Source organism: Physeter macrocephalus, chromosome 15, assembly GCF_002837175.3.
Source record: "Physeter macrocephalus isolate SW-GA chromosome 15, ASM283717v5, whole genome shotgun sequence".
Taxonomy (NCBI): Eukaryota; Metazoa; Chordata; class Mammalia; order Artiodactyla; family Physeteridae; genus Physeter; species Physeter macrocephalus.
The window spans coordinates 33,341,281-33,366,749 of NC_041228.1; the positions used below are offsets into that span (position 1 = coordinate 33,341,281).

Sequence of the window (25,469 nt, forward strand, 5' to 3'; positions counted from 1 at the left end):
TTTAGGTTGCTTCCATGTCTTGGCTATTGTAAATAGTGCTGCAGTGAACATTGGGGTGCATGTATATTTTCAAATGAGAGTTTTCTCCGGATATATGCCCAGGATTGGGATTGGTGGATCATATGGTAGCTCTATTTTTATTTTTTTTACAGACCCTCGATACTGTTCTCCATAGTGGCTGTACCAATTTACATTCCCACCAACAGTGTAGGAGTTTTCCCTTTTCTCTATACCCTTTCCAGCATTAATTGTTTGTAGACTTTTTGATGATGGCCTTTCTGACCGCTTTGAAGTAATACCTCATTGTAGTTTTGATTTGCATTTCTCTGATAATTAGTGATGCTGAGAATCTTTTCATGTGCCTGTTGGCCATCTGGATGTCATCTTTGGAGAAATGTCTATTTAGATCTTCTGCCCCTTTTTTGATTGGGTTGTTTGTTTTTTAATATTGAGTTGCATGGGCTGTTTGTATATTTTGGAGATTAATCCCTTGTCGGTTGCATCATTTGCAAATATTTTCTCCCATTCTGTGGGTTATCTTTTCATTTTGTTTATGGTATCCATTGCTATACAAAAGCTTTTAAGTGTAATAAGGTCCTTTTTGTTTGTTTTCTTTCTATTTTTATTACTTTAGGAGGTTGAGCCAAAAAGATGTTGCTGCGATTTATGTCAAAGAGTGTTCTGCCTATGTTTCCCTTTAAGAGTTTTATAGTATCTGTTCTTACATTTAGGTCTTTAATCCATTTTGAGTTTAGTTTTGTGTATGGTGTTAGAGAGTGTTCCAATTTCATTCTTTTACATGTGGCTGTCCAGTTTTCCCAGCACCACTTATTGAAGAGACTGTCTTCTCCATTGTATTTTCTTGCCTCCTTTGTTGTACATAATTGACCGTAAGTGTGTCGGTTTATTTGTGGACTTTCTATCCTGTTCCATTGATCTGTAAGTCTGTCTTTGTGCCAATACCATGCTGTTTTGTTTACTGTAGCTTTGTAGTATACTCTGAAGTCAGGGAGCCTGAAGCCTCCAGCTCTGTTTTTCTTTCTCAGGAATTTGTTTCCATACAAATTTTAGTATTTTTTTTTTTGGTTCCAGATCTGCAAAAAATGCCATTGGTAATTTGAGGGATTGCATTGAATCTGTAGATTGCCGTGGGTAGTATAGTTATTTTGACAATATTAATTCTTCCAATCCAAGAACACCGTATATATTTCCATCTGTTTTGTGTCATCTTTGATTTTTCATCGGTGTCTTATAGTTTTTGGAGTACAGGTCTTTTGCCTCCTTAGGTTTATTCCTAGACATTTTATTCTTGTTGATGTGATGGTAAATGGGATTGTTTCCTCAATTTCTGATCTTTCACTGTTAGTGTAAAGAAATGCAACAGAATTGTGCGTATTTATTTTGTGTCCTGCATCTTTACCAAATTCATCGATGAGCTCTAGTAGTTTTCTGGTGGCATCTTTAGGATTTTCTATGTATAGTATCATGGCGTCTGCAAACAGTGATTGTTTTACTTCTTTTCCCATTTGGATTCCTTTTATTTCTTTTTCTTCTCTGATTGCCATGGCTAGGACTTCCAAAACTATGTTGAATAAAAGTGGCAAGAGTGGACATCCTGGTCTTGTGCATGATCTTAGAGGAAAGACTTTTAGCTTTTCACATGTTAGCTGTGGGATTGTCATATATGGCCTTTATTATGTTGAGATATGTTCCCTCTATGCCTACCTTCTGGAGAGTTTTTATAATTGGGTGTTGAATTTTGTCAAAAGCTTTTTCTGTATTTATTGAGATGATCTTATGGTTTTTACTTTTCAGTTGGTTAATGTAGAGTATCACACTGATTAATTTGCAGATATTGAAAAATCCTTGCATCCCTGGGATAAATCCTACTTGATCATGGTGTAGATCCTTTTAATGTGTTGTTGGACTTAGATTGCTAGTATTTTGTTGAGGATTTTTGCATCTATGTTCATCAGTGATATTGGCCTGTAATTTTATTTTTTTGTGGTATCTTTGGTTTTGGTATCAGGGTGATGGTGGCCTTATAGAATGAGTTTGGGAGTGTTCCTTCTGCTGCAATTTTAAAAAATAGTTTCAGAAGGATAGGTGTTGACTCTTCTCTAAATGTATGATAGAATTCACCTGTGAAGCCATCTGGTTCTGGATTTTGTTTGTTGGGAGGTTTTTGTTTGTTTGTTTTAAAATTTTAAATATTTATTTATTTATTTAATTTTGGCTGCGTTGGGTCCTTGTTGCTGCGTGCGGGCTTTCTCTAGTTGCGGCGAGTGGGGGCTACTCTTCATTGTGGTGCTCGGGCTTCTCATTGCGGTGGCTTCTCTTGTTGCAGGGCATGGGCTCTAGGCACGCGGGCTTCAGTAGTTGTGGCTCATGGGCTCTAGAGCACAGGCTCAGTAGTTGTGGCACAGGGGCTTAGTTGCTCCACGGCATGTGGGATATTCCCGGACCAGGGATCGAACCTGTGTCCCCTGCATTGGCAGGCAAATTCTTATCCACTGCGCCACCAGGGAAGCCCTATTGGGAGTTTTTAAATCACGGTTTCAATTTCAGCACTTGTGATTGGTCTGTTCACATTTTCTATTTCTTCCTGGTTCAGTCTTGGGAGATTGTACTTTTCTATGAATTTGTCCATTTCTTCTGGGTTGTCTATTTTATTGGCATGTAGTTGCTTGTAATAGTCTCTTATGATCCTTTGTATTTCTGTGGAGTCTGTTGTAACTTCTCCTTTTTCATTTCTAATTTTATTGATTTGAGCCCTCTCCCCTTTTTTCTTGATAACTCTGGCTAAAGGCTTATCAATTTTGTTTATATTCTCAAAGAACCAGCTTTAAGTTTCATTGATCTTTTGTATTCTTCGTCTCTATTTCCTTTATTTCTGCTCTGATCTTTATGATTTCTTTCCTTCTGCTAACTTTGGGTTTTGTTTGTTCTTTTCTCTATTTGCTTTAGGTACAAGGTTAGGTTGTTTATTTGGGATTTTTCTTGTTTCCTGAGGTAAGATTGTATTGCTATAAACTTCTTAGAAGTGCTTTTGCTGCATCCTATAGGTTTTAGATCATCGTGTTTTTGTTTTCATTTGTCCCTAGGTATTTTTTTATTTCCTCTTTGATTTCTTCAGTGATCCAGTGGTTGTTTAGTAGCATATTGTTTAGCCCCCACGTGTTTGTGTGTTTTTTTACCGTTTTTTTTCTTGTAGTTGATTTCTAATCTCATAATGTTGTGAAATTCAATAAAAGTCAATAAATTTCAATTTTTTAAAATTTACCGAGGCTTGCTTTGTGACCCAGCATGTGGTCAATCCTGGAAAATGTTCCATGTGCACTTGAGAAGAATGTGTATTCTGCTACTTTCAGATGGAATGCTCTATAAATATCAATTAACTCCATCTGGCCTAATGTGTCATTTAAGCCTGTGTTTCCTTATTGATTTTCTGTCTAAATGATGTGTACACTGATGTAAGTGGGGAATTAAAATCCCCCACTATTATTGTGTTACTGTCAATTTCTCCTTTTATGGTTGTTAACATTTGTGTTATATATTGAGGTGCTCCAGTATTGGGTGTGTGTGTATGTGTGTGTGTGTGTGTGTGTATATATGATACATGATATATCTTCTTCTTGGATTCTTTGATCATTATGTAGTGTCCTTCTTTGTCTCTTCTAGCAGTCTTTAAAGTTTATTTTGTCTCATGAGTATTGCTACTTCAGCTTTCTTTTGATTTCCATTTGCACGGAGTACCTTTTTCTGTCCTCTCGTGTTCATTCTGTATGTGTCCCTAGATCTGAATTGGGTCTCTTGTAGACAGCATATATACAGATCTTCTTTTTATATCCATTCAGCCAGCCTTTGTCTTTTGGTTGGAGCATTTAATCCATTTACATTTAAGGTAGTTACCAATATGTATGTTCTTACTGCCATTTTGCTAATTGTTTTGGATTTGTTTTTGTAGGTATTTGTTTCTTCCTTTCCTTTTTTGTTCCCTTCTCGTGTGATTTGAAGACTATCTTTAGTGTTGTGTTTGGATTCCTTTTTCTTTTTTGCATATCTATTGTAGATTTTTGGTTTGTGGTTACCATGAGGTTTTGCTATAGCGGTCTTTATATATACAATATTGTTTGAAGTTGCTGGTCTGTTAATTTCAAATGGATTTCCAGTATGCTTCATTTGTCTCTCCTCGCAGTTGCTGGTTTTGATATCATATTTGTGTGTGGGTGATTTCCTACCTTTACTGTATGTTTTCCTCTACCAGTAAGCTTTTCATTCGTAATTTTCTTGTTTCTAGTTGTGGCCTTTTCTCTTCTGCCTAGTCAAGTTCCTTTAGTGTTTTTTTTAACATCTTTATTGGAGTGTAATTGCTTTACAATATTGTGTTAGTTTTTGCTGTATAACAAAGTGAATCAGCTATACATATATATATATCCCCATATCACCTCCCTCTTGCGTCTCCCTCCCACCCTCCCTATCCCACCCCTCTAGGTGGACACCGAGCTGATCTCCCTGTGCTATGCGGCTGCTTCCCACTAGCTATCGATTTTACATTTGGTAGTGTATATATGTCCATGCCACTCTCTCACTTCATCCCAGTTTACCCTTCCCCCTCCCCGTGTCCATTCTCTATGTCTGCGTCTTTATTCCTGTCCTGCCCCTAGGTTCATTAGAACCTTTTTTTTTTTTTTAGATTCCATATATATGTGTTAGCATATGGTATTTGTTTTTCTCTTTCTGACTTACTTCACTCTGTATGACAGACTTTAGGTCCATCCACATCAGTGCAAATAACTCCATTTCGTTTCTCTTTATGGTTGAGTAATATTCCATTGTATATATGTGCCACATCTTCTTTATCCATTCATCTGTCCATGGACATTTAGGTTGCTTCCATGTCCTGGCTTTTGTAAATAGTGCTGCAAGGAACATTGTGGTACATGTCTCTTTTTGAATTATGGTATTCTCAGGGTATATGCCCAGTAGTGGGATTGCTGGGTCGTATGGTAGTTCTATTTTTAGTTTTTTAAGGAACCTCCATACTGTTCTCCATAGTGGCTGTATCAATTTACATTCCCACCAACAGTGTCCTTTAGCATTTGTTGTAAAGGTGGTTTGATGGTGCTGAATTCTCTTAGCTTTTGCTTGTCTGTAAAGCTTTTGAATTCTTCTTCAAATCTGAACAAGATTCTTGCTGAGCAGCGTATTCTTGGTTGTAGGTTTTTCCCTTTCATCACTTTAAATATATTGTGCCACTCCCTTCTGGCTTGCAGAGTTTTTGCTGAAAAATCTGCCAATAACCTTATTGGGATTCCCCTGTATGTTATTTGTTGCTTTTCCCTTGTTGCTTTTAATATTTTTTCTTTCTCTTTAATTTTTGTCAATTTGATTAATGTGTCTTGGTGTTTTCCTCCTTGGGTTTATCCTGTGTGGTGCTCTCTCTCCTTCTTGTAATTGGGTGACTGTTTCCTTTCCCATATTAGGGAAGTTTTTGTTTTTTGGTTTTTGTTTTATTTATTTATTTATTTTTGGCTGCGCTGGCCCCCCCAGCCACGGAGAGTAGGGGCCACTCCCCGCTGCGGTGCGTGGACCTCTCACTGAGGTGGCCTCTCCCGCCATGGAGCACGGGCTCTAAGGCATGCGGGCCTCAGTAGTCATGGCACATGGGCTTCAGCAGTTGTGGCTCTCAGGCTCCAGAGCACAGACTCAGCAGCCGTGGCGCACGGGCCCAGTTGCTCCGCGGCACGCGGGATCCTCCCAGACCAGGGCCCAAAGCTGCATCCCCCCCACCAGCAAGCGGACTCCCAACCACTGTGCCACCAGGGAAGCCCCTAGGGAATTTTTTAGCTGTTACCTCTTCAAATGTTTTCTCAGACCCTTTCTCTCTCTCTTTGCCTTCTGGGACCTCTATCATGTGAACATTGGCGCATTTAATGTTGTCCCAGAGGTCTTTTAAACTGTCTTCATACCTTTTAGTTCTTTTTTCTCTATTCTCTTCTGTGGCAGTGATTTCCAACATTCTGTCTTCCAGGTCACTTATTCATTCTTCTGCCTCATTTATTCTGCTATTGATTCTTTCTACTTTATTTTTCAATTCAGTTATTGTATTGTTCAACTCTGTTCTTTATCTCTTCTAGCTCTTTGTTAAACATTTCTTGTATCTTCTTGGTTTGTACCTCCATCCTTTTTCCGAGATCTTGGATCATCTTTACTATCATAACTCTGAATTCTTTTTCAGAGTTATGAAAAATACTCTGAAATAGGAATGAATTTACCTATGAAAAATAGGTAGATTGCCTATCTCCACTTCACTTAGCTGTTCTTCTGGGGTTTTGTCTTGTTCCTTCGTCTGGAACATATTCCTCTGCCATCTCATTTTGTCTAACTTTCTGTGTTCTGCAGCCTGCAGGATTATAATTCTTCTTGCTTCTGGTGTCTGCCCCCTGGTGGGTGAAGCTGGTCTACGAGGCTTATGCAGCCTTCCTTGTGGGAGGAACTGGAGCCTGCCCTCTGGTTGGTAGAGCTGAGTCTTGTCCCTCTGGTGGGCATGGCCATTTCAAGGGGTGTGTTTAGAGGTGCCTGTGGGCTCCAGAAGACTTTAAGCAGCCTGTCTGCTGTTGGGTGGGGCTGTGTTCCCACTATGCTGGTTGTTTGCCCTGAGACATCCCAGCACTGGAGCCTACAGGCTGTTGGGTGGGGTCAGGTCTTGGTGTCAAGATGGCTGCCTCCAGGAGAGCTCATGTCAGTGAGTACTCCCCGGTACCTCCTCCACCAGTGTCCTTGTCCCCACAGTGAGCCACAGCTGCCCTCTGCTTCCCCTGGAGACCTTCCAAGACCAGCAGGTAGGTCTGGCCCAGGCATCTGTGAAGTCACTTCTTTCTCCTTGGGTCCCAGTGCTCATGAGACCTTTTGTGTGCCCTTCAAGAGTGGAGTTTATGTTTCACCCAGTCCAGTGGAGTTCCTGCGATGAAAGTCTGCTGGTCTTTAAAGCCAAATGCTCTGGGGGGCCTCTCCCAATGCCTGACCCGCAAACTGGGGAGCCTGACATGGGGCTCAGAACTTTCATTCCTGTTCTCCCTCGTAGAGGGAGAACCTCTGCGATACAGTTATTTTCTAGTTTGTGGGTCACCCACCCAGCAGGTATGGGATTTGATTGTATCGTGAATGCACCATTCCTAGTGTCTCATTGTTTCTTTGTCTTTGGGTGTAGAATATCTTTTTTGGTATGTTTCAGTCTTTTTTGTCGATGGATATTCAGCAGTTAATCATGATTTTGGTGTTTTTGTGAGAGCAGGTGAACTCAAGTCCTACTCTGCCATCTTCTATTAATATTTCTTTAACTTTCAGCAGGCTGCCTCAGAGCCCGTGGTGCACTGCCTGCTGGCTGTGCCCTCAGCCCCTGCCCCCATGGCAGAGAGTAGACCTCAAGACTCTTTCAGCTAATTCTTTAAAGCTTCTATAATAAGGTCCCCTGCTTCAAGCTCTCCTTTGATAATACTGAATAGTGTTAGGAGTTCCAGCTTGCTGAGGTTTTCCAGATTCATCCTGAAAGCTTGATAATTGGCAGTCACACTTTAGTCCTTAAGCATAAATTCTTAAGGCTTTCTTCAGTTAAAATTTGGGAAAACTGACATATATTTAGAATACCATCAGCATGGTAGAAAAGTGTCCAAGCTTTTCCTGGTGCTCTGGGCTCCGCTTCCTACCACCTCCACCACCCACTCCATCCAGAGCCCCCCAAGGCCCTGCCCCTCAACCTACAATATATTCTTACAACTTATACCTAATAGTTTGTACATTTTAATCCTCTACCCTTATATTGCTCCTCCCTCCCTTCCCTCTCCTCACTGGTAACTGCTAGTTTGTTCTCTGTATCTGTGAGTCTGCTGCTTTTTTGTTATAGTCACTAGTTTGTTGTAATTTTTAGATTCCACATATAAGTGATATCATACAGTATTTGTCTTTGACTTATTTCACTTAGCATGATGCCCTTCAAGTCCATCCATGTCGCTGCAAATAGCAAAATTTCATTTTTTTTAATAGCTGAGTAGTATTCCATTTTGCAGATATATTGTACCACAGCTTCTTTATCCATTCATCTGTTGATGGACACTTAGGTTGCTTCCATGTCTTGGCAATTGCAAATAATGTTGCTATGAACATTGGGGTGCCTGTATCTTTTCAAGTTAGTGAGTGTTTTTGTTCTTGTTTTTTTTTTCTTCCCAGATATATACCCAGGAGTGGAATTCCTGGGTCATATGGTAGCTCTGTTTTTAGGGTTTTTTTTTTTTTGAGAAACCTCCATACTGTTTTCCACAGTGGCTACACCAATTTGCTTTCCCATTGACAGTGTAAAAGGGTTCCCTTATCTCCACAACTTTCCCAACATTTGTTGTTTGTGTTCTCTTTGATGCTAGCCATTCTGATGGGTATTAGGTAATATCTCATTGTGACTTTGATTTGCATTTCCCTGACGATTAGCGATGTTGAGCATCTTTTCATGTGCCTGTTGGCCATCTGCATTTCCAATTTGGAAAAATGTCTGTTCAGGTCTTCTGCCCATTTTTTAAATTGGGTGTTTGGTTTTTTTGTTGTTGAACTGTATGAGGTGTTTGTATATTTTGGAAATTGAGGCCTTGTTGGCTGCATCATTTGCAAATATTTTATCCCAGTCCATAGGTTATCTTTTCGTTTTGTTTATGGTTTCCTTTGATGTGCAAAAACATGTAAGTTTGATTAGGACCCATTTATTTATTTTTGCTTTTATTTCTATTGCCTTGGAGACTGACCTAAGAAAACAGTGGTATGATTTTATGTCAGAGAATGTTTTGCCTCTGTTGTATTCTAGGAGTTTTATGGTGGCATGTTTTATATTTAAGACTTTAAGCCAGTTTGAGTTTATTATTGTATATGGTGTGAGTGAGTGTTTTAACTTCATTGATTTACATGTAGCTGTCCAGCTTTCCCAAAACCACTTGCCAAAGAGATTGTCTTTTCTCCATTGTATATTTTTGCCTCCTTTGTCAAAGGTTAAGTGACTGTAGGTGTGTGGGTTTATTTCTGGACTCTGTATTCTGTTCCGTTGACCCATATGTCTGTTTTTGTGCCCATACCACACTGTTTTGATTACTGTACCTTTGTAGTAGTGTCTGAAGTCTCAGAGGGTTATGTCTCCAGCTTTGTTCTTTTTCCTTGGGATTGCTTTGACAAATCTGGTTCTTTTAATTTTAGGGTTCCAGGTAAATTTTAGGGTTATTTTTTCTAGTTCTGTGAAAAATGTCATGGGTAATTTGATAGGGATCTCATTAAATTTGTAGTTATGGCCATTTTAACAGTATTGATTCTTCTAACCCAAGAGCATGGGATATTTTTCCATTTCTCATCTTCAGTTTGCTTTATCAATATTTTATAGTTCTCAGTGTATAAATCTTTCATCTCCTTGATCAGGTTTATTCCTAAGTATTTTATTTATTTAAAAAAATGATTCAGATACATATATTTTTTCATATACTTTTCTACTACACATTATTACAAGACACTGAATATAGTTACCTGAGCTATACAATAGGTCCTTGCTGTTTATCTCTGTTATACATAGTAGTGTGTATACATTAATCCCAAACTCCCAACTTATCTCCCCACGCCCCCTCCCCACTATCCCCTCTGGCAGCCACAAGTTTGTTTCTATGTCTGTGATTCTATTTCTGTTCTGTACATAAGTTCATTGATAGCACTTTTTTGGATGCTACATATAAATGATATATGTTTGTCTTTCTCTGACTTATTTCACTTAATGTGATAATCTCTCGGTCCATCCATGTTGTTGCAAATGGCATTATTTCATTCTTTTTTATGGCTAAGTAATATTCCATTGTATATATGTACCACATCTCCTTTTTCCATTCATCTGTTGATGGATACTTAGGTTGCTTCTATGTCTTGGCTATTATAAATAGTGCTGTTATGACCATTGGGGTGCATGTATCTTTTCAAATGAGAGTTTTCTCCAGGTATATGCCTGGGAGTGGGATTGCAGTATCATAAGATAACTTTATTTTTTTAAGGAACGTCCTACAGCTCTTTGTAATGGCTGTACCAATTTACATTCCTCCCACAGTTGTAGGAGGGCTCCCTTTTCTCCACACCCTCTCTAGCATTTATTATTTGTAGACTTTTTAATGATGGCCATTCTGACTGGTGTGAGGTGGTACCTCATCGTAGCTTTGATTTGCATTTCTCTAATAATTAGGAGTGTTGAGCATCTTTTCATGTGCCTGTCGGCCATTTGGATGTCTTCTTTGGAAAAATGTCTATTTAGGTCTTCTGCCCATTTTTTTATTGGGTTGTTTATTCTTTTGATATTAAGCTGTATGAGCTGTTTGTATATTTTGGAAATTAATCCCTTGTTGGTTGCATCATCTGCAAATATGTTCTCCCATTCTGCAGGTTGTCTTTTCATTTTGTTTATGGTTTCCTTTACTGTGCAAAAGCTTTTAAGTTTAATTGTGTCCTATTTGTTTATTTTTGGTTTTATTTTCATTACTCTCAGAGGTCATCTTGTTTATGGTTTCCTTTGCTGTGCAAAAGCTTTTAAGTTTAATTAGGTCCCATTTGTTTATTTTCGTCTTTATTTTCATTACTGTAAGAGATGGATCCAAAAAAATATTGCTGCGATTTATTTTAAAGAGTGTTCTGCCTATGTTTTCCTGTAAGAGGTCTTACATTTAGGTCTTTAATACATTTTGAGTTTATTTTTGTATGTTTTATTAGAGAACATTCTAATTTCATTCTTTTACATGTAGCTGTCCAATTTTCCCAGCACTACTTATTGAAGAGACTGTCTTTTCTCCATCGTGTATTCTCTCCTCCTTTGTCATAAATTAATTGATCATAAGTGCGTAGGTTTATTTCTGGGCTTTCTATCCTGTTCCATGGATCTATATGTTTGTTTTTGTACTAGTACCATACTGTTTTGATTACTGTAGCTTTGTAATATAGTCTGAAGTCAGGAAGTGTGATTCCTCCAGCTCTGTTCTTCTTTCTCAATTGTTTTGGCTGTTTGGGGTCTTTTGTGTTTGCATACAAATTTACAAAAATTTTTTCTAGTTCTGTGAAAAATGCCATTGGTAATTTGAGGGATTGCATTGAATCTGTAGATTGTCTTGGGTAGTATAGTTGTTTTGACAATATTGATTCTTCCAATCCAAGAAGAACATGGTATATCTTTCCATGTGTTTGTATCATCTTCAATTTCTTTAATCAACATCTTACAGTTTTCAAAAACAGTTTCTTTGCCTCCTTAGGTAGGTTTATTAGTAGGTATTTTTTTTCTTTTTGATGCAGTGGTAAATGGGATTGTTTTCTTAATTTCTCTTTCTGATATTTCATTATTAGTGTATAGAAATGCAACAGATTTCTGTGTATTAATTTTGTATCTAGCAACTTCACCATATTCATTGATGAGCTCTAGTAGTTTTCTGGCAGCGTCTTCAGGATTTTCCATGTGTAGTATTATGTCATCTGCAAACAGTGACAACTTTACTTCTTTTCCAGTTTGAATTTCTTTTATTTCTTTTTCCTCTCTGATTGCCATGGCTAGGACTTCCAAAACTATGTTGAATAAAAGTGGCTAGAATGGACATCCTTGTCTTGTTTCTGATCTTAGAGGAAATGCTTTCAGCTTTTCACTAATTATGATATTAGCTGTGGGTTTGCCATATATGGCCTTTATTATGTTGAGGCATGTCCCCTCTATGTTCACCTTCTGGAGAGGTTTTTTTTTTCTTATCATAAATGGGTGTTGAATTTTGTTAAAAGCTTTTTCTGCATCTGTTGAGATGATCTTTTGGTTTTTACTCTTCAATTTATTCATGTTGTGTATCACATTGATTTGCAGGTATTGAAAAATCCTTGTATCTCTGGGATAAATCCCAGTTGATCATGGTGTATGATCTTTTTAATGTATTGTTGCATTCGGTTTGCTGGTATTTTGTTGAGGGTTTTCGTATCTATGTTCATCAGTGATACTCGCCTATAATTTTCCTTTTTTGTGATTTTTTTTGTCTGGTTTTGGTATCAGGGTGTTGATGGCCTCATTTAATGAATTTGGAACTGTTCCTTCCTCTGCAGTTTTTTGGAACAATTTCAGAATGATAGGTGTTAACTCTCCTCTAAATGTTTGGTAGTATTCATCTGTGAAGCCATCTGGTCCTGGACTTTTGTTTATTAAGTGTATCTTTTCTTTTGGAAGAGTTTGAGAGGGATTGGTATAAGTTCTTAGTATGTTTGATAGAATTCCCTAGTGAAGCCACCAGTCCTGGACTTCTGTTTGCTGGGAGGTTTATGGGCTTTGTTTTGTTTTTTTTTTTCTATATAGTTTCTATTTCACTTTTAGTGATCATTCTGTTCAGAGTATCTATGTCTTCTTGATTCAGTTTTTGGTGGGCTGTACGTTTCTAGAAACTTGTCCATTTCTTCTAGGTTGTCCAGTTTGTTGGCATATAATTATTCATAGTATTGTCTTATGGTCTTTCGTATTTCTGTGGTATTGGTTATTTCTCCTTTCATTTCTTAATTTGTTTATTTGTGTCCTCTCTCTTTTCTTCTTGGTGAGCCTGGCCAGAGGTTTGTCGATTTTGTTTATCCTTTCACAAAAGCAGCTCTTGGTTTTATTGACTATTTCTATTGTTTTTTTAACCTCTGAATTTATTTCCTCTCTTATCTTTGTTACTTCCTTCCTTTTGCCAACTTTAGGTTTTGTTTGTCCTTTTTTCTTTTAGGTGGTAGGTTAGGTTATTTGAGATTTTTCTTGCTTTTTGAGGACCACCTCTATTGCTATGAGCTTCTCTCTTAGGACTGCTTTTGCTGCATCCCATAGATTTTGTATGGTTGTGTTTTCATTGTCGTTTTTCTCAAGGTATTTTTTAATTTCCTCTTCGATTTCATCGTTGACCCATTGGGTTTTTAGTAGCATGTTATTTAATCTCTATATAATCGTGGGTTTGTTGTGTTTTTTTTTTCTCATTACTCTTTCTGTGGTTGATTTCTAATTTCATACCACAGTGGTAAGAAAAGATGCTTGAAATAATTTTTTTTCTTTACAAATATTAAAAATGTGATTTTTAATAATGTAAGTACAAAATTTTATTTCTTTATACAACTATAATGGGATTTGGATCAAACTGCTATAATTTATTTAAAAAACAAAATAAAACAATGATATAAAAACTGCAAGAAGGTTTGAATCCCAAGGTTTTCCTCTAACAGTACCAAATACCACAAGGAACAGATTATTATACAAATGTATACAAATTTTAAATACAAATACAATAGGGTTGGATTTTAAAGGAGAACAAACAAACAAAAATCAGGTCCTCATCAGGACTTTATTAGTGTGTACAAATGACAATGGTAGGATTGACTTCTGTACTAATCCATGTCTCTGAGGCCCTTCCTTGATACTCTATGTCAAACAGGAAACTGACATGGGTACAGAGGAGGGGTGGGACAGGTGCTAACACACAAACTCAAACCAGGATTTCTGCTCTTCGTGATTTTGGTTCCCAAACATTCTTGTTTCCTTCTGTTTCCCCAGTTAAATCTCAAAACTGCTCTGAGGTGAGAATGGCATTCAGCAGCCAGAATACCTTTAAGAAAAACAGCCCTGTGACCACACTGGTGGGAAGAAAGGAAGGAATTAAATAGGATGCAGGCTGGCGGCACTTTCCTCAAAGATCTACTTTGATACTGTGGTGCTCCATCCAGGCCAAGGGAAGAAAGCAGTCACCTCAGAGCCCGGTTTTGACGTGGACTCTCAAACCAAATTTAAAAACAACCCTGAAGCCCTCAACTGTTTTCTTTGGAACTGGGAAGCAAAAATCTGGTTCTTTGGAAATAAGGGCAGCTGGGAATGGTAACATTCTTTTTTATTTAGTTTCTTGACATTGTTCAGTTGTAAAGAACTGGAATCCCAATATGATTCCTTTTCGAGGCACAGTACCTGAAAGTGTAGATGATTTGGAGTTTGCAGAGGAGACCAGAGGAAGGAGGGGAGGAAGAAATGACAAATCTGTATCTACCACATGCTGTTGCTGGTGGAGGCTCTTGTTTTTAAATTATATATACAGAAATTTACAGGATAAATTAAAATCTAAGAGAGTTTAAAGAGTTAAATACACATAATTAAAACACACACACATAAACAAACCTACATGAGAATAGAGTACTTTTTTCACAATTTGCTTAAGTGTGGAATGCAGAACCCTGTGTATCTGCCCAGCAGGGGAGCCAATGAGATGAACCCAGGAATCAGGCTGGTCAAAGCTCACCTTCCACACGTGCCAAGCAGCTAAGCAGCAGAACTGTGAGCTAAGCTGACGCTGCCGATGGAAGATACCAACTCTTAGCTCTGCAGACCAAATGCTGTGGGTCAGCTCACAATATAGTCCATTCAGCGGGTGGCATTGACGGCCTTACCCTCTCCAGGGCTCACAAATCTCCTTGGCTCCGACTGAGGCTGCCAGTGGTACCAATGATTACAATAAGTTTTGAGACATGGACACTGGTAGAGCAGGAATTGGAATGAACACCCCTACTAAAGTTCACTTAAGCCATCGCAACAACTTTCAGATGGGAATGATGTTATCACCTCCTACCTAGGTCACTTCAAGTTGAAAAGTTTTGTACTTCCAGTTAACTGACGTCTTCCCATAATCTTTCCCATTGCATTTCAGACTGTAAGACAGGTAAGGCAAATGGTCAGTGATGAGTCTGGAGGTACAATTGAGTTTGGAAAAAAATCACATTTTGGCTGACCTTAAAGCGATGCACTTGACATCCAGAACAAGCCCCCAGCCCCCAAGTTACATTGATTTTTAAGGCATATTTATCCACCACAGTAGAAGAAATAATCCCAAGCCCATATTCATGCCAGGGTTTCCTCTTGGCTAAACCTTTGCCATTTCATAAAATTATTAAAAGCAAAGTAGTTGCAGCCCTATGTATATATTATACATTATATATACATATATATACACATTATGCATATATATAAAAATTTAAAGCCTACAGCCAGAGGCCAGTGAAGGGATCTGGAACAGTCACATATACACAGGCCAGCAACAGGCAAGATAAGGTTTCTGTCCCAGGAGTCTTTGCTGTCACGGTCCAGGCATGATGTAAGCAATGTGGTCTAGTGTGTTTGACAAGACCTGCTTGGGACAGCCATTCAACTCAGGTAGTGTCTGGTCACACACACCAAGAGGCCAAGCACACAGATGATGGAATCCAGAAGCACTGACAAACTGCCAGACACAGCCACCATGCTCTCGGTTTCCTGCAGGTGGTGTCCAGTGAGGCTCAGGGGCTCTCCCAACAGCTGGCGGCCACGTCGACAGGCTCTGTCTCCGGGGCTTTGTCTGGCGAGGGGGGTAATAATAGCATGTTGGTGGGTGGGGATTTCTTTGGGGAGACAGTACTCCTGCAGAGGAAGCTTTCACTTTCATGGAACCTTCTGAGCTGGATGCTTTTCTTTTCACAGTTGTAGCTTCTGCTTTGTTCTGTTTGTGTTGCAGATGCTGAGGTTTTTGCTTCCAAATCAGTTTGTCCTTCTCTGGCAATTGCTTCCACACCTCAGCCAGTTTTTTACTCAGTTCCCCAAAATCTATGCCTGGATGGTCAGCCACAATGGTTACACGATACTCCTTAAAGATCACCTGGTAGGCCGACATGTTCTTCTTTTTTGGCTTTTCTCCTCTGTCTCTCTCTTTGTCCTTCTCCTCTCTTTTTTTTCCTCACTGTGCCTATGTGTGTGGAGGCCAGGAAACGGTGGGGGAGGGGCGGCTGCTCCAGTGTACGGGATGCTGGGCGGAGGGCCAGGCGGCGCTGGAACCTCTCCCACTGATGCAGCAGGAAGTCCCGACCTTCTCTTGGACTTGGAGTGTCGCTTCTCTTTATGCTTCTCCTTGTCCTTCTTTTTGCTCTTCTTTGACTTCTTTTTCTTCTAGATTCCCTGGTAAGAATCATCAATCACTAACTCCCCAGCCTCCAGCTCCCCGCCAGAGGAGGAGCCTGATTCTACTAGAATAGGTTCAAGCCCTGAAAGATCAAGGTTAGCACTGTGGGATTCTGGGAACTGGGAGGCATCAGACCCATAGCCTTCAGGGCCAGGAGATGAACGTGAATCTGAGAATGACTTGTGCTTCCTCCAGGCTGTTTTCAGAAAGCTCCGTAACTCGTGTCCTAGGAGTAAAGCACCTTGCTCATCTCAAGCTGACTTCTTAGAGGATTTTTTCAAAGTTGCTTGTTGAGAGGGGTATTGAAAAGACTCCTCATCAACTGAGCTGCTTCCCTTCTCCTTTGGTGAGAGAATAAGTTTCATCTTTAACGCATCAGGCTCCCAAAGGGTCAGTGTCTCAGTGTTCACATAGAGCAGTTTCATTTTTTTGGATTTGTGGGAACCACCATCCTCCAGGGACAGGTCCCCACTGCTTCCGCTGACTTTCTTCCTGTTGTGTTCCTTTTTACCCTCTGAATGGCTTGAAGAACTGGAGGACTTTTCTCCTGTCTTTTTGGGGGGCTTGGTGCCTTTTGCCAGAGGGGAAGTGATCCCTTTCAACAGGTCCATAGCTGTATCAGCAGATTGCGGTCTGGACTTTTTCTTTTTCTTCTGTGATGATTCCAAAGATGAAATACCTGGTGTATCACAAATGACTGTTCTTCTATGCTGAATCCTCCAAAATACCAGCCCTCCACCTCTTTCCTCCTTCACCCTGGTTTATCGGCACTCAGAACAAGAATCACTGTCCTCCATAGTAGTAATCATCAGAGGAGTGCTTCCTCTTCTTGTGCTTGTCCATCCCCAAGAAGTAAAGTTCACTGTCCTTTAACCTCTTCTTGGAAGAATTCCTGACCTGAGCAGTGATTTCTTCTTCTTCCCTTAAAAAATCTTTGTAAGAACGTTTCTTTTCTTGTTGGCTTCGGCCAGCAGTTAGCCCTATGTCCTCAAAGCTGTGATCACCATCAAAGCAATCTTCACTAGGCTCGCCCGGATCCTGCCTCAGTGCGCTGACTGCCGCCATCTTGCAGAAGGAGCGAAAAGCACAAGCGGCCGGGGAGCCTCAGTCGAAATAATTTCTATCCTCTTAAATTTGTTGAGGCTTGTTTTGTGTCCTCATATGTGGTGTATCCTAAGGAATGTTCCATATGTATTCTGAAATACACATGCTTGAAAAGAATGTGTATTCTGGGGGTTTTTTTTGCATATAATGTCCTGAAAATATCAAGTCTACCTGTTCTATTGTATCATTTAGTATCTCTGTTGCCTTGTTGATTTTCTATTTGGAAGATCTGTCCATTGACGTCAGTGGGGTGTTAAAGTTTCCTACTGTTATTGTATTCCCAGCAATTTCTCTCTTTGTTAGTATTTGTTTTATGTATTTAGGTGATCATATTGGTTGCATATATATTGAGTGTAATATCCTCTTCTTGTACTGATGCTTTTATCATTATATACTGTTCTTCTTTATCTTTCTTTGTGGCCTTTGTCTTAAAGTCTATTTTGTCTGATATGAGTATTCCTACCCTGTTCTTGTCATTTCCATATGCATGAATATCTTTTTCTATCCCATCTCTTTTTTTTCTTTGGCTGTGTCAGGTCTTTGTTGCTGCGTGCAGGCTTTCTCTAGTTGTGGCAAGTGGAGGCTACTCTTTGTTGTGGTGCATGGGCTTCTCATTACAGTGGCTTCTCTTGTTGCAGAGCACGGGCTCTAGGCGCGCAGGCTTCAGCAGTTGTGGAGCATGGGCTCAGTAGTTGTGGTGCATGGGTTTAGTTGCTCCGCGACATGCGAGATCTTCCCGGACCAGGGATCGAACCCATGTCCCATGCATTGGCAGGCAGATTCTTAACCACTGCGCCACCAGGGAAGTCCCTATCCCCTCACTTTCAATGTATGTGTGTACTTTGCTCTAAAGTGGGCAGTATATTGGAGGCTCTTGTTTTTTTAATCCAATCTGCCACTCTGTCTTTTGATTTGAGCATTTAGTTCATGGACTTTTAAGGTAAATATTGATAGATAGGGATTTATTCCAATTTTAAACCTTGTTTTCCAGTTGATTTTGTATTTCTTCTCTGTTTCCTTTTCTTTCTACTTTTTTGGTTTGATGGTTTTTTAAAAATTATGCACGAGTTCTTTTTGGTTTTTGTGAATCTGTTGTGTTTTTGATTTGTGGTTACCCTGGTTTTCAAGTACATTAACCCATTACTATATACCTGCTTTAGACTCATAGTCATATAAGTTCAAACACATTCTTAAAAAAAAAGAAATCTATGTTTTCTTACTCCCCTTCCCCACATTTTATGATTTTGATGGCCTCTTTTACATCTTCATGTTTATCTGTTTATAGTTATAATTGCTTTCACAAAAAACATTTATCTTATTTAAATGATTTACTTTCCAATTGTGATTCTCTTTCCTATAGATTCTTGCTTTCTATTTAGAGAAGACCTTTCAATATTTCTTTTAGCATAGGTTTAGTATTGCTGTATTCTTTTAGTTTTTGCTTGTCTGAGAAATTGTTTATCTCTTCTTCTATTTTAAACAATAATCCCACTGGGTAGAGTATCCTAGGTTGCACGTTTTTCCCTTTCAAGACTTTGAATATATCTTGCCATTCCCTTCTGGCCTGCAGCATTTCTGTAGAAAAATCAGCTGATAGCCTTACAGGAGTTCCCTTGTAATCAACGTTTTTTCTCTTCCTACCTTTAGAATCCTCTCTTTATCTTTAACTTTTACTGTTTTAATTATAATATGTCTTGGTGTAGGTCTGTTTGGGTTCATCTTGTTTGGGACCATCTGTGCTTCCTGTACCTGGATATCTGTTTCCTTCTTTAGGTTTGGGAAGTTTTCAGCCATAATTTCTTCAAATACATTTTTGATCACCTTTTCTCTTTCTTCTCCTTCTGGGATCCCTATTATGCATAGGTTGCCATGCTTTTAATTATCCCATAGGTCTCATATATTGTTTTCATGTGTCTTTCTGTCTTTTGTTCTGATTGGGCGATTTTCATTATTCTGTCTTCCAGATCACTTATTTGTTTTTTGCATTATTCAGTTTGCTATTTATTGCTTTTAGTTCAGCTTTCTTCTTGGCAAATGAGTTTTCTAATTTTAATTGGCTCTTCTTTATAGTTTCTTTGTCATTTTTACAGTAACCTGCATTTCTGTTGGTATCCTTTCTTAATTCCTTCAGTATTTTTATTACCTCCTTTTTGAAGTCAGGGTCTAGTAGACCGGCAAGGGCTATTTCATTGCTTGTTCTTTCAGGGGAAGTCTCTTGATCTTTTAGTTGCGAGTGGTTTCTCTGTTTCTTCATTTTATTTATATTTCTCTGACTATGAGTTTAGGAAAAACATTTATCTACTGTGGTCTTGAAAGGCTGTTTTTATGTGACAGTGTCCCTGTGTAGCCTGCGTGAGTCTAATATTTTTGGTGCAAGGGCTGTTTTCAGTATGGATGCCTGCTGCTTCTTTTCTCAGTGTGTGCTGGCTGTTATCCCCTTGAGAGGGGGTGTGATGGTTGTTGTGGTAACCAGAGCCTGCACTGGATCATGAACGGGACCTCATGTTTGCTCTGTGGTTGTCACAGTCCTGTCAGGGGCAGGGTCTGCTCCCCAGTTGTTGGAGTAGAGGCCCCCATATTCGATTCTAAGCTACAGTGTGAGGTAGGTGGGACTGGATTGCTCCTGCTGGGACAGGAGCTGCTGAGTATTCCTCCTCAGGAGCTGTCCACCAGGAAATGCACTCTGTGGTGTCACCTGTGTGAGCCCACAAAGTACAGTGTTGTTGGCACTGCCCTCAGCCTTGGGAATGCAGGCAGTTGGCCAGGATGTCCCTCAGGTGTTGTGCTCACAATGCCGCCAGCACAGAGCCACTGAAGTCCAGCACAGGGATCCGCCCTTGGGAGCTATGGAATCAGCCCAGACCCCAGCCCCACCTCCGCATGCAGGTGCCCACAAAGCCCACCAGTGCTAACACCAGACATGCTCCAGTGCCAATAATATGCCCCAACGTCCCACAGGCACTACACTTTCAGAGCTCCAGCAGCGTAAATCCACACAGCTGCTGGGACATGGCTCAGATTTCAGCCCCGCTTCTGAAGTCTCCAGCACGGGGGATCTGCTCAGATTTTAGCCTCATCTCTGCGTGTGGGCACTTGCGCACTCCCAGAGCTCCTAGAAGCAGAGCCGCACCTGCTGTGAGCACACTGAGAATGAAGCTGCTATGGCGGGGCCCCACCCCTCACTTTGTGTGTGTGTGTGTGTGTGTGTGTGTGTGTGTGTGTGAACAGTGGGGCTTTTATGGCAGATCTGGGCTGCACCCTACACACACCCTGTTGTGGCCCAGACCACACTTCAGTCCCTTTGGGCAGTCTCTGCACAGCCAACCCCAGTCCTCTCCCCCAGTTTGTTCGCTGCAGCCCATGTTTCAGCACCCAGCCCCCCTTGGCTCTCGCGCCCAGCCGCCCCGTGGCATGTGGGACCCTCCCAGACCAGGGCGCGAACCCGGTTCCCCTGCATCGGCAGGCAGACGCGCAACCACTGCGCCACCAGGGAAGCCCAAGGGTTGTTTGTTTTTTTGATGTTGAGTTATAGGAGCTGTTTATACATGTTGGATATTCACTGCTTATCGGTCATATCATTTGCAAATATTTTCTCGCATTTGGTAGGTTGTCTTTTCGTTTCATCGATGGTTTCCTTTGCTGTGCAAAAGCTTTTACGTTTAATTAGGTCCCATTTGTTTGTTTTTGCTTTTATTTCCTTTGTTTTAAGAGACAGATTCAAAAAAATGTTGCTACAATTTATGTCAGAGTGTTCTGCCTATGTTTTCCTTTAGGAGTTTTATGGTATCTGGTATTACATTTAGTTCTTTAATCCATTTTGAGTTTAGTTTTGTATATGGTGTTAGAGAATGTTCTAATTTCATTCTTTTACATGTAACTGTCTGGTTTTCCCAGCACACTTACTGAAGGGACTGTCTTTTCTCCATTGTATATTCTTACCTCCTTTGTCATAGATTAATTGACCATAAGTGGGTGGGTTTATTTCTGGGCTCTCCATTCTGTTCCATTTCTGTTCCATCCACAGAAAATTACTATGTGTAATTACACATAGTAATTTTCTGTGAATTGACAGTTTATGTAATTTGCCCATAAGTTTTTTAGAGGCTGTTTGTCATATTCTTATTGATTTGTGAATCCTTTTTGTAAATTAGATATATTAACCCTATACTACAAATTTTTTTCAATCTCTTATGGTTTGTGGAATCTTTCATGAAATAAAAGTTATTTAAAATAAGCATTATCTTTTAAACTTCCAAAACAGGTTTGAATTCTCCTTATTTAAGTAACATAGAATGTGTGTAGTATCAGTTTTTGTTTTACCCTGTTTTATTAATTTAGAACTTTTGAGAGTAAGAAAACAATGGATGGGATTTTCTACTTTCTATTCTGATTTCTGTGTGGGGGGGGTGGGTGTGTGTGTGTGTGTGGGTGGGGACTGTGGCAAGAGAATTTCCAGGAAAGTTTATCCCATTCTCTACATTTGCTTTCTTATCGCTCCTCACATCTTTATCCAAGTTTTTATTGAGGGTATACTACACACTTAAAACTTAGATAAATATATGAATTTATTAATTAAAAAATATCAAATCCTGGAAAATAATTGTATCTACCAAAAAATTTTTTCTTTTGAATTTACCTCCTTTCTGTGATTGATTGTGTGATATCTATATGTTTATATATAATTCAGAGCTAGAACTTTGCTCCCACCTAACTCTGTGTATTCTTTACTGCAGTGAGTGATGGATTGGAACTGAGACCGAAATATAAAGGAGTTTTGCATTGCCTGACCACCATTTGGAAACTTGATGGACTACGGGGACTTTACCAAGGAGTAACCCCAAATGTGTGGGGTGCAGGCTTATCCTGGGGACTCTACTTTTTCTTGTGAGTAGGTCTGGGAGATTTTACAGTAGTAAATAAAAAGGAATTTATGTTTTTAATGATTTTTTAAAAAATCAGTTGGTGAAGCAAGGTGAGTCATTTAATCAGTTTCTCTGAATTGGAAGGGCTAGAAAGAGCAAAATGGCGTATTAGTCTCATTCTCTGTAAGCTATTATCAGAGGCATTTAGTCTGGAAAAATGTTATTAATAAGAAGGTAAAAGGATGAGATGGAGAAACACTCTTCCAGAAGCCATTTCTGTGAGATGGATTCAGGAAGGTGGCTTCCCAAAATACATTGATTCATAAAGAAGTTGGAAAAGCAGAAGAGGACAGATCTTGGAGTCCTCATAAGAACATGTATCACAGGATAGCCCTATGGGAACAGAAAGCCAAAGCCAAAGCCAGTGGCTTTGGCCACTGGCCACTCGGTGCATGACTGAAAGAGTCTGAGGCATGTTCTTTCTTACCTCCTATTTGACCTGCTCCTTCATCTTTGTAGCTCATTCGTTTCCTCAGTCCTTCACTGTCGGGTATCATCACCGTTTGTAATAACTGCTATTGGATGCTTACTGAAGAAGCCACAGAAAGCACCTGTGGTAGCCATATTCAAGTTGTTGAGTGTACAAGGGCATGGAAACAAAGTATTATCACACTGCAGTGGAGGAGTGCATGCTGCTCTGAGCTTGCCTCTGATATCTGAAACTGAATCCATGAATGGGGAGGCTTTTGTTTTGATACATGGCATTTTCAGGAAAACATCAATACCTGGTATATTTGCCTTCATCTCTTTTGTGTCTTACATTTTACTTGATCTCTCATAATCTTATGGCAGTATACAAACCAACCTTAAAATATTTCCTAAGTGAAATCAAAATAAAAATCAGCCTTAATATTGTTTAAATATTTTTCCTATTTTCAGTTGTAAGACATTCCTAGATGGGTGAAACCGTATGTATAAAATTCATTATATTAATAATTTCAGAGCTGTGTGGGTTCTTTAAAGAGAGTTTCTAAGGGCAAGCCATGTAAGGTTTATGTGTTGAAATTATCATAAAACAGTATACTTGTTTTATGATAGAATGGATTGGTCAAGTTTGGGAAGATTTATTTAGTTGAAGTCTTCTTCCTGGAGGAAAGTGGAAATTGGAGTTTGACAGAAAAGGTGATTTAACTCCCTTACTCAGAAGCATTTTGTGGCTGTTTTCTGCCAAATAAAGTGTAAATGTCAGTGTGCCACTCAAATGTAGCTCAGTTTGCCCTGTCTTCCCATCCACCCCTATAACTTTTGCTCATGCTTGTGTTTCCCTATTGAAACTGCACCTGTCTCTCCATACCTGGCTCAGTGTTGCCTCCTACATAAAGCCTTCTCTGATCTCCGTTAATAGTTCCTGAATCTCTCATGATACTGTTTGTGTTATCTTTTGTTATGATTTCTTGTGTGCCACTATGGTCCTTGTTAATCTGTTAGGTGGGATCCGTGGAGTGTTTTATGTATCAGAATTGCCAACCACAGTATCTGAATGTAACAGTTAGCTGCCCTTTTTTTGTCTGCCCAATTGCTGCACCAGTACACCCTCCCCCTTCCAGTTTTCCTGTTTGCTGTTTTTATTAATGGTTGAACATGTGATGAAAATATTTTAAATATGTATTGCCAGCCTACATATTTGGGGGAGAGATGGTATAGTCTTACAGTAAACCATTTCCAGTAAATCCATTATTTGAAAAAGGTCTTGTTTTGTAGTTGGATTACGCATTGACTTCTACTTTTGAGGTATTTTTAAGTTACCCACACTTTAAAATAGAATTTACTGCTTTATGTCACCCATTCAAATATTTATCCAACTGTTCATGTTTAATTCTTTTAGTTACAATGCCATCAAATCATATAAGACGGAAGGAAGAGCTGAAAGGTTAGAGGCAACAGAATATCTCATCTCAGCTGCTGAAGCTGGTAAGGTAGTGTGTGAAATATAAAACTCCAACTTGATTTTCACTTTTGTTCTTTATTTGCCTTTTTTCCTATGAACACCTGAGTTTAAATATGCTCATCTAACTATACTAATCAGTTATCACATGAAATTTCTTAGAAGGCAAGTATTCTGATGGATTACTCTGGATAGATTTCAAGAATTTTACTTGTCACGAAGGGTATAATATTTACAAAGATTATGACTCTCTGATGATTTAAGATGATTTGGTATAGCATTTCTTCCATTAAAATATGATTTCAGTTTTCAAATTAAATAATTTAATAGTCTTGTTTAATTGCCTCATGTATGTATAATATTCGAAGGAAAAACAAAGTAGGACTCATAAGTCTTTTAACTCCTACTTTGATACCTTGATGGTTTTTTTTTTTTTTCTTTTTGGCTGTGCTGCACGGCTTGTGGGATCTTAGTTTCCCAACCAGGGATTGAACCCAGGTCCTCAGCAGAGAAAGTGCTGAATCCACTGGACCGCCAGGGAATTCCCCACCTTTGTTTCTTAATGTTTACTGATTGTTTTTTAAGGCAAGAATTATCTTGCTCATTTTGAATACCTAGCTGCTAGCAGAGACCTGACTCACAATAGGACTCCATAAATACTTGTTGAATAAAAGACTACTTAGGAAACTTGGCAAATGAGAAACTTAACCATTTGAATTTTTTTAAACAAAATCTTCACTCTCTGTAAAGAATGTAAATATTTCTTTTGATATTACATAGTTAATTTTTGAGGTGTCGTGGCTACTTTGAGTTGGTTTGAGGAAGAGTGTGATAAAGTTGGGGTGGGTATACATGTGTACATGCACAGATGATTGAGATGTTGGATTGCTGGTCCTTTTCCCCTAATCTTCAGCCCCTCTGGGTTGTACTGTGTCCTCCTCCTAAGTATATGTATCTCCTATCAGCATCTGCTTCCCAGGACCTCGGTCTGTTCTCCACACTAGGCCACTTTGCTTAGGAGCCAGGACATCTTTGCTACCCTCACACCTCAAAGGGAAAGTGTTTCACATTTTCATCACCTTTTAAATTTATTTCTCACTAACCACATGGGGAACTTTTTAAGACCACCAAAAACTATGTCTACCCATTAACCCTAGGTCTGTGCCTCAGGGACCACACCTTGCTGTTGCAGGTACAGCCCCATTCTTTATATAAATGGACTGTGCTTAATTCAGCTTGTCAGAAGTGAGAAAGTACCTGTATGCTGAGTAATATTATTTAAATCTGATTTCAGGAGCCATGACCCTCTGCATTACCAACCCATTATGGGTAACAAAAACTCGCCTTATGTTACAGTACGATGGTGTTGTTAATGCCTCACAGCGGCAATATAAAGGAATGTTTGATACACTTTTGAAAATATATAAGTATGAAGGTGTGCGTGGATTGTATAAGGTAATGAATTATTATCAATATATTTTAATAGCTGACAGTTGTAATTTCCCTTGGCTCTATTGTCTGAGTTCTGAATGACCTGTACTC

At 39.3% G+C, this 25,469-nt stretch overlaps 1 protein-coding gene and 1 pseudogene across 1 annotated transcript in view; one reads left to right on the top strand and one right to left on the bottom strand.

The window, feature by feature from the left end:
• Positions 1 to 25,469, top strand: part of SLC25A32 (solute carrier family 25 member 32) — a 50,585-nt gene that overhangs the window by 15,226 nt on the left and 9,890 nt on the right. Inside the window, exons 2-4 of the mRNA XM_007119042.4 lie at positions 21,854 to 22,004; positions 23,868 to 23,953; positions 25,222 to 25,382. Of these exons, the coding sequence (XP_007119104.1) occupies positions 21,854 to 22,004; positions 23,868 to 23,953; positions 25,222 to 25,382 (398 nt within the window). The remainder of the gene's footprint in view (positions 1 to 21,853; positions 22,005 to 23,867; positions 23,954 to 25,221; positions 25,383 to 25,469) is intronic.
• Positions 15,101 to 16,874, bottom strand: LOC102978797 (HMG domain-containing protein 4-like; annotated as a pseudogene).